Genomic DNA, 9,582 nt, shown 5'->3' on the forward strand with positions numbered 1-9,582 from the left:
ACTTCAGACTATACGACAAAGCTACAGTAATCAAGCCAATATGGTACTGGCACAAAAACAGAAACATTGATCAATGGAACAAGATAGAAAGCCCAGAGATAAACCCAATATTTGCAAACGAATCAATGGACAAAGGATTAATCTCCAAAATATATAAACAGCTCATGCACCTCATTATTAAAAAAACAACCAACCTAATCCAAAAATGGGCATAACACCTAAACAGACATTTCTCCAAAGAAGACAAACAGTTGGCCAAGAAGCACATGAAAACCTGCTCAACATCACTAATTATTAGAGAAATGCAAATCAAAACTACAATGAGGTATCACCTCACACCAGTTAGAATGGGCATCATCAGAAAATTTACAAACAACAAATGCTAGAGAGGCTGTGGAGAAAAGGGAACCCTCTTGCACTGTTGGTGGGAATCTAAATTAATACAGCCACTATGGAGACCAGTATGGAGGTTCCTTAAAAAACTAAAAATAGAATTACCATATGATCCAGCAATCCCACTATTGGGCATATACCCAGAGAAAACCGTAATTCAAAAAGACACATGCACCCCAATCTTCACTGCAGCGCTATTTACAATAGCCAGGTCATGGAAGCAACCTAAATGCCCATCGACAGACAAATGGATAAAGAGGTTGTCGTACATATATACAATGGTATATTACTCAGCCATAAAAAGGAATGAAATTGGGTCATTTGTTGAGTCATGGATGGATCTAGAGACTGTCATACAGAGTGAAGTTAGTCAGAAAGAGAAAAACAAATATCGTATATTAACGCATATATGCGGAACCTAGAAAAATGGTACAGATAAACCGGTTTGCAGGTCAGAAATTGAGACACAGATGTAGAGAAGAAGGCTATGGACACCAAGGGGTGAAAGCGGCGGAGGGGTGAGGGGGGGTGGTGTGATGAATTGGGTGATTGGGATTGACGTGTATACACTGATGTGTAAAAAATTGATGACTAATAAGAACCTGCTATATAAAAAAATTTTTTAAAAATACATATATATGGGCTTCCCTGGTGGCGCAGTGGTTGGGAGTCCGCCTGCCGATGCAGGGGACAGAGGTTCGTGCCCCGGTCCGGGAAAATCCCACATGCCGCAGAGCGGCTGGGCCCGTGAGCCATGGCCACTGAGCCTGCGCGTCCGGAGCCTGTGCTCCGCAACGGGAGAGGCCACGACAGTGAGAGGCCCGCGTGCCGCAAAAAAAAAAAAAAAAAAAAATACATATATGATAGGCACATGATATTCATCATCTGTTTAATTACTAATCTGTTATATTATCTATATTTACTATATTTACATTATATTTTACCTATTTATGAATTATTTTCTATTTTGTAGTACATTCTTATATTGACACCACCATCTTGCCAACACATCTAGATTCAAGTGTTTTAATTTGTATAACATGAAATTACAAGCTTTTTCCATGGCAAAGAAAGTAAGTTATATTTTTGGACTCTAAGGAATATTGGAGGAAGTTATTGTGGATAATAAGTCCTAAGTAAGAAGCAGATTTATCTAAAATAAAATGCAGGGTACTGAAAAACAGTAGAGTGATAAAAAAAAAAAGAGAGAGCGACAGAGAAGAAAGATAATTCCAGATGATTGATTACACATACAAGGACTTTAGTGGGTCAAAGACATCAAGGAGGAATAAAGTCAAAGCCATGGACCACTTGCTGGTTTTTTTGGTTTTTTTTTTTTAATTTATTTATTTATTTTTTTTATTTTTGGCTGTGTTGGGTCTTCGTTGCTGCACGCGCGGGCTGATTTGATTTTTTTTTAAAGTTGTTTCAAATTAGTTTATTTAGGGGTTCCATTTTCACTCCTCAATAGATTTTATGTATTTCTCATATGCTTCTTCACTCATTACTTCATCTAGTTCTGAAGGGTTACTGAGTGTCATCTTGATCAGCCAACCATCTTCATAACAAGATTTGTTGACAAGTCCTGGATTTTCTGCTAGAGCTTCATTAATTTCAGTTACTTCTCCTGATAGAGGAGAATAGAGTTGACTAGCAGCTTTCACACTTTCCAAAGCACCAAATTCCTCTGGTTTGTTCAATTTTGTCCCAACTTCAGGCAAACTACAGTAAACATCTCCCAAAGCTTCCTGTGCAAGATTGCAGATTCCCACTGTTCCAACACCGTTTTCTGTTGTTACCCATTCATGTTTGTCTGTGAATTTACGACCCGACAGCAGAGCGGGGCCGGTGTGCAGCGCCCGGACGGCGCCCGCCCGCAGTCCCCAGGGCTGCGGCGAGCAGCGCGCGTTGGGCACAGAGATGGCGTGCAGGCTGCAGACCACGGCCCGCACGCTCCGCGCCACTCGCAGCGCCATGTTCGCAGGGCCATCTCTTGTCTTAATAGTATTCTTTTCCGCAGTCCCCAGTGCCGTGGCGGGCAGGGCGCGTTGGGCGCAGAGATGGCGCTCAGGCTGCACAGCTCAGCCCGCACGCTCCGCGCCACTCGCAGCGCCATGTTCGCAGCGGTGCAGAGGGTCTCCGCGCAGCATCTAACACTTGCTGGTTTTGATGAAGGAACTTACCACACTGGCAGCAGTTTCCATGAGAAGCCAAATAGGTGTGTTCCTAAGGTGCAAAGAAGAAAAGACTTTATTTTTTAAGGAGTAGCTTCCATTGAAACTAGGAGGTGAAAGCAAGATAAATTAGTGCAAAGAACTGTAACCACAAGACTTAGGAATTAGAAAGTGTCCTAGCCTAAAGCAGAGTTATGCTATAGGGCTGTATTTGTAGCTTCCTGTAATTGATTCTGATTAGAATGGGTTCACTCGAATTCCTTCACATCATGCTTTCAAACCAAGTTGTTGACTGCGTCTAAGAGAGAGAAAGGTTATTATGAGAGAAGAAAATCAATAGAGAAGTTTTCACACTCACATTTTTTTGACTAGAAAACTTTTCTATTTGGTACCTTAGAATGAGATAAGAATAAATCCCAAGTAGAATATCATCCTAATGCACATTAAATATTGTTGACTACCCTTAAAAAAAAAAACCTATCAATGTTGCCTTTTAATCATTCCCCATAGATTTTATTTCACTACTTTTTCATCAAATTTATGTGTCTTTTCTGAATCCTTTCCAAATATTCCAAGCTCTTAAACTGTGTAGCCAAAATTGTACACATATCCTTGTCTATCCTTTCCTGCATCTAAAGGGAAAAGCATTTCACAAATGTCAGTGAAGTGACAATCAAAAGGAAGGTGAAGTCATGAATTTAAATATTAGAAACTAAGTCCTTTAACTAAAGGGAAGAAGTCTTTTGCATAAGGAGACAAGAGCAGCCATGTTCAATGATCAATGTTCCCTGCAGTGACAAATTAGAAGTGGAACAATTGAGAATTCCATCATGACAGGGAAAAGTACACTCCCCTGTAGGAAAACCAGAAAAGGAAACAGTGAATTTAAAAAGAATGACTCATTTGAAAACAAAACAACAACAAAAGGAAACGAAGAAAAGCGAGTAACACTTGCCTTCTTCCACTATTCACGAGTTCAAAAGAACATTTGAGAAATGCCGTTTAAGTTAGATAACTAGTTTAGTTGTTTAAGTTAGATAACTAGTATGTGAGTTGAAACAAGATTGGAAGTCTCAACTCAAACGTTAAGAATAAAAACGCTTTCAAGATTCTTAATAACTTAATTGTGCATGCAATATTGAATTTTACTGAAAAAATGAGCTAAGAACCATTTTTTAAATTTTTATATAAACATTTTCCCTATATCGGATGCACCTCTTTGACTGTAAATTTAGGCTTTTATAATTCTGAAATACTGAGTTAACTCATATAAGGTTCTAAAGTATATAAAGTCATATAATTACTTTGAATATTAAGATTCTGTGCAATATAAAAAACTGTTTCAGTCCCAGAGAGATTCTCTAGAGAAAGGTAATTTTTAAGTGATTTCCTCTTGATGTAAAGAGTTCTTTAGGTGTACCGAAATTGTTCCAAAGGAATGTGTCTGCTACAATTAGGCCCTGGTAGAAAAGATGTTACCTTGAGGAGAAAAACAACTTTAAAAATGCAACTTTCAGAAAAATAGTGATTTCATTACAGTTTGTTTCAGTAAACTAATGTAACACTATTTGACTATTTATAATGTGAGGTATTGTTCCCAGGCAGTAAAAGAAGTATATACTAAAGTTTACAAATTCAAAAGTTCCCCCAGACAAAAAATTTTGAATTTGAGTTTTTATCAGGTTACTCTAATAATGTTTTTTTGAGAGATTTGTACTATAAACCAAAACATTACAAAACACAGATTTAATTCATTTTAATATCTGTTGAGTGTTCCCTGAGTATTCTGTACTGAACTCGGGGCCACTAAGTGGATTGTGACAAAAAATGAACAAATGCTTGTTAACTTTGAGGGCACCTAGAACCTAAAGCAGGCCCAAGAGAAAACTAACCAGTTCAGCATACAAGCCATTTAAGACAAATGCACAGGTATGCACTGCAGAGACGTAACTATTTCATAAAGGGCCTTTATGTTTGAGCTTTATTTATTTTTTTGACCGCACAGCGCTTCAGGCCGGATCTTAGTTCCCCAACCAGGGATTGAACCCAAGTCCCCTGCAGTGGAAGTGCAGAGTCTTAACCACTGGACCGCCAGGGAAGTCCCTATGTTTGAGCTTTAATTTCGAAATGTTATGGCTTCTTTCAAGCATGTCTTGATGAAAGATGTTTGCAAGTGAAACTTCTACATGATCTTGACTTCCTGATCTGGAGAATAAGCCTTTAATAACTCACTATCAGGGACACTAAATGCAGTTTTATGCAGCAACACTTTGATCCTATTTTATTGAAGATAAGGTGTATTTTTAAAGCATTTTAACATTTGTTAAATCCGTTTGCATTTTATAATCTGCAGTGTCCTTCCATCATTGTTGGAATAGACTGAGACCAATTTAAATGAAAACTTCTTCATGAGCTTTTGGACCACGCTGGTGGTGTGAATTCAGAACACAAATCTGGCTGTGGTTCAAATTCTCAGAGGAGGTACACGTTTCTTCCTCCTACTACCTGGTACTAGGATTGAGACATGTAAGTTTCCTTGCTCTCTCTTTCCTCATATTGGTTTCATCTATTTTTGCTCTTACACTTAATTGTGCGGCCCTTTGATATCCTACCTTGGGTGTTTCTGCTTTCATAATACTATGCAAAAATAACAATCCATCTGACAATGGAAGATTTCTTACATTCAATGTAAAACTGAAACTTGTCTTACAAATTTTCAAGAATTCCTAGAAGATATCAATCATGACCAAGTTTTGGGCAGAGAAAAGAGCCATTGTATGCCTCATGAAGGTATCATTGAGGGATAAGAAATTGCCTACAAATAAAACGGGTTATAAACCCATTTGCTTTGCAGAAAATAAAAGTTTAGAACTCTATTATACACTTGCTTTGGTTAAATGTGAAGGTTCCATGTCTTCAACTGAAAAAGTAAAACTTACTGGTAAAAGGAGGTAGATTCAAATTTATTTGTTGAAAAAAATAGTATATTAATAAATATGCAATCATATTTAAATATTGGCTAACTTTATCTTAACACATATATTTGTTTCATGCTTCAAATAGATCACTTGAGAGAAAGCATCATGAAAACAAAGATTTTTCTCTCACTGTTTAGTGCTGTTATGCCTAGATTTAGAATATTGTTTGACACGTAATAAGCACTCAAGAAATATTTGTTGAGTTAGTTAATTAATGGATCAAATCACATCCTGTGGTGCATAGCTCTTTGTATACATAATATGGTCCCTCCTGAATTATCAAGTGCTTGAAGCTTGAGTCTATGTTTATTTCATTCTTGGTCCTATTTAATGAGACTCAACTCTGTAAGTGGAACCATCAACCTGGCTGACATTAGTCACTCCATAACTGCTCTGTTGAGATACACAGCAGTTAAATAAACCCCAGTTCTTATCTGGAAGAATCAATAATCTTGGTAACCAGTAAACCATATTGACCAATTTGCCATGCACCAGTTGACTGTATACACTTACGGCTTGATTAACGCTGAGGATTTTAGAGTACAGTTGGATGGATTCTTACTAAGTAGCATCTTATAGCAACTTCAGAATCCTTTTCACAAGTCCAACAGTTCCTTCATTCATAAAACTGTACGCTACTAAAGAAATGCCCAAGTGCACTGATGATCAAAAAGGCAAGTAGAGCTTAATGAGAAGGAAATAATAGAACTTTATATGTATAGTTTTGAAAAGATGTGATGTCATAGCAAACTCTGGGGTACTTGATAACGAGTATAAACCGCAGCAACATAATCATCATGGTTTTAGAGAAACTATAAACTGATAACCATCTCTGACACCAGAAAATAAGCCAAGCTATGTGAGTTTTGCCTTGATATCCTCTTTAATGCAGGTGAATTAAAAAGATAACTTAATGGTGCTTTGCAGCACTAATTATTTGGTAATGATCAAAAGGTTTCATGATCTGAAAAAGTTGTTGCAGTACAGCCCATTAAACCATATGAAGAGCTATTATCCCATCCTACTACCTTCCTGCCACTCAGGTGTTCATTCACCAGCTGCTTCCTAATTAAGAGCATACAAAAGGGGAATAACATGAAGTGTACAATCGGATAAGTTTATCTAGTCCAGTTTTGGTGCCAACAATAAATGCTTTTATTATAATTTTGACCAAGACAATTACTAATATTCATATTGCCGCTATTCTAAGCCCATGAAAAACATCTCCTCTGAGCCTAGTTTATTATCTGAATCATGGAGTTGAAGCCCTCTCTAACTGTAGCTAACATAACAGCATGTATTTTTATTCGTACCAATATGTATAAGGTAATTTAAAACTCAGGCTAAATAATTTGTAGGCAACTGGTCTCCTGATAAAAGATTGTATTGCATATATTTTATACAGTTGTTACTAAGTTGCAATACTTATGTGTTGATGGATCAAAACAGTCTCCTAAATGTCTGTAAACCAGAGAGAGGAGAGAGGAAAGGAAAGGAAAAGGAAGAGAGAAAAAAAAAAGAAAAGCATTGACGTTACTACCAAAGACATTCTTTTTATTGTCTCCCTTTACTACCCATTTACAGTTGAGAAATTGGTTTGGGACTTGTTTCACACTTGCTAGAAAAGAAGTAAATTCTCTTTCCCTTGGCTTCTCTGATCCAAGGAGTTGGTGACTCAGAATATTATCCGTAAGAGAACAGCATCCCTTCTGCTTATTGTTGGACTGTATTTCTGAAACCAGAGCATTAACAGCTTTGTACAGGTGCAAAGGTAAATTGTCAAGCAGGGAAAGAGATATCAGTACCACCACAGGCCAGTAAAATAGACAGAATTTTAAGAAGGAAATGCCTCTAACCCAACTTTTTGCCATGTCTGTTACAAAAAAAAATCCTGGTTTAAACACAGTGTTGGCTTCTATTCAAAATAATGCAGTTTGTTAAGGCAGCAATACTCAGATTCTTCTGGAGAAACAGCATTCTGAATTCTGAAAATGAATTTAATAACATAGCAACTGGTCATTTGCATATATTCTTCACAAAAATGTCTACTCAGATCCTTTGCCCAGTTTCTAGAGTTGTCTTGTTATTATTGAATTGTAATAGTTATTTATATATTTTAGATACAAGTCACTTATCAGATATATAATTTGCAAAAATGTTCTGCCTCATAGATTTGATGTGAGGATGAAATTATTTAAAACATGCAGAGTGCTCAGAATTAGGCCTGACATTCGTCATGCACTAAATATTTATTATTGTGCAGCTTGGACCAGGTTCTCTTAGTAACCTAATAGGCATGACCCGTCAACACTTTTCATCTGTTAAAGAAACACGGATATTTCGTAGAATCTAGGGGTCTTATAATACAATTTTCTCAAAAGAAAGTGAAGAAAGAAAACAATTACGGCCAAAGATTTGATGCCGGTACCATCACCTGAAGGAATGTTAGCCACACTTCAGCCACCCATTCACTTTTTACCTTCATGATTTCACTACAACTTCCAAGTACCTGGGTTATATTTTCATAACCCTTTTCTTTCTATTGAAGTAAGTAAATTTATTTTTAAAATAAAACCTTATATAATTTTAATCTTTTAATTTGAGCATATATACACACCTGTTATTTTTTTGCATCCTTTAATTTGACATACAAACAGATGTCTATGTTAATTGGTTATTAAAAGAACAGTTTTTTTCCATTCCCAACAGAGCAAGAATACTGACAGCCATTAATAGCAACAAAATAAATATGTGAAACAATTTCTGTTATCACTTCAGAACTGAAGAATTTTCAGAACTAGAAAGTCAACACCATTACTGAATGCAAACTACTACTAATTCAACTAGGAGTTTGTTGACAGCTTAAAGCTAAGCATGATAAATATCATACTGATGAAATTTTGTCATGTCAGGGATATTTCCAGGGCTTTTTTCAAATCTACAAAACATAAAACTGAGTGATAAGGCGATGAATGTAGATACCCAAGGAAATATCAGATGTAGAACATTTGGGGAAATCATAAAAGATGGTTAGTTACCCCAGTATGTATTTAATAAAAATGAATCTGGTTTATTTGGTGAAAAAATTCAAGTTGAATTTATAATCAGGAAAAGCAAGACTAGGTCTGGTTTTAACACTTTCCAAGACTCACTCTTGAGTTTAAACGCATTTAGTGTCCTTGGGCTTATGGAACTAGTAGACTCAGAACAAGCTTTCTGAAGTACAGGAACTTACATATTAATGCTTTTTCATCTGCAAAGCTAAGACATTTAAAAAATATTACCTAGAAGGAATCGGCTTTTGTCCTAGCAAATACAAACTGATGATTCTGTCCTACAGATGGTTAGTTTTCAATCCCAAGTTAATTATCACTCAGAATTCTATAGAAAATTAATTCTTATTTAAAAAATTGGGAGGAAGGACATGCACTCTAACTCTTTTTAATTGGACCTCCGGTGTTAAGGGTTGGGTTATAGATTCATCTTAATTATTGATACATGGCACACTCATCATTGGCCCCTACATGGCCTGATTTTATTTAACTGGCTATTTTTAATGATGGCCATTCTGACTGGTGTGAGGTGATACCTTATTGTAGTTTGATTTGCATTTCTCTTACAAGTAGCGATATTAAGCATCATTTCATGTGCCTGTTGACCATCTGTATGTCTTCTTTGGAGAAATGTCTATTTAGGTCTTCTGCCCATTTTTTTGATTGGGTTGTTTGTTGTTTTAATATTAAGCTGTATGTGCTGTTTGTATATTTTGGAAATTAATCCCTTGTCAGTAACATTGTTTGCAAATGTTTTCTCCCATTCTGTAGGCTGTCTTTTTGTTTTCTTTATGGTTTCCTTTGCTGTGCAAAAGCTTTTTAAGTTTAATTCGGTCCCATTTGTTTCTTTTTGTTTTTATTTCCATTACTCTAGGAGATGGATCCAAAAAAATATTTCTGCAATTTATATCAGAGAGTGTTCTGCCTGTTTTCCTCTAGGAGGTTTATAGTATCCAGTCTTACATCAGGGCTTTAATCCATTTT

General features: G+C 36.4%; 1 protein-coding gene across 1 annotated transcript; it reads right to left on the minus strand.

The window, feature by feature from the left end:
• Positions 1–1,822: 1,822 nt before the first annotated feature.
• Positions 1,823–2,369, minus strand: LOC112066928 (glycine cleavage system H protein, mitochondrial-like). Its single transcript, XM_024131363.2, has one exon. The coding sequence runs from the start codon at positions 2,367–2,369 to the stop codon at positions 1,851–1,853; it is 519 nt and encodes a 172-aa protein (XP_023987131.1). The 3' UTR covers positions 1,823–1,850.
• Positions 2,370–9,582: the final 7,213 nt, after the last annotated feature.

This window comes from Physeter macrocephalus, chromosome 20 (assembly GCF_002837175.3).
Source record: "Physeter macrocephalus isolate SW-GA chromosome 20, ASM283717v5, whole genome shotgun sequence".
Taxonomy (NCBI): domain Eukaryota; kingdom Metazoa; phylum Chordata; class Mammalia; order Artiodactyla; family Physeteridae; genus Physeter; species Physeter macrocephalus.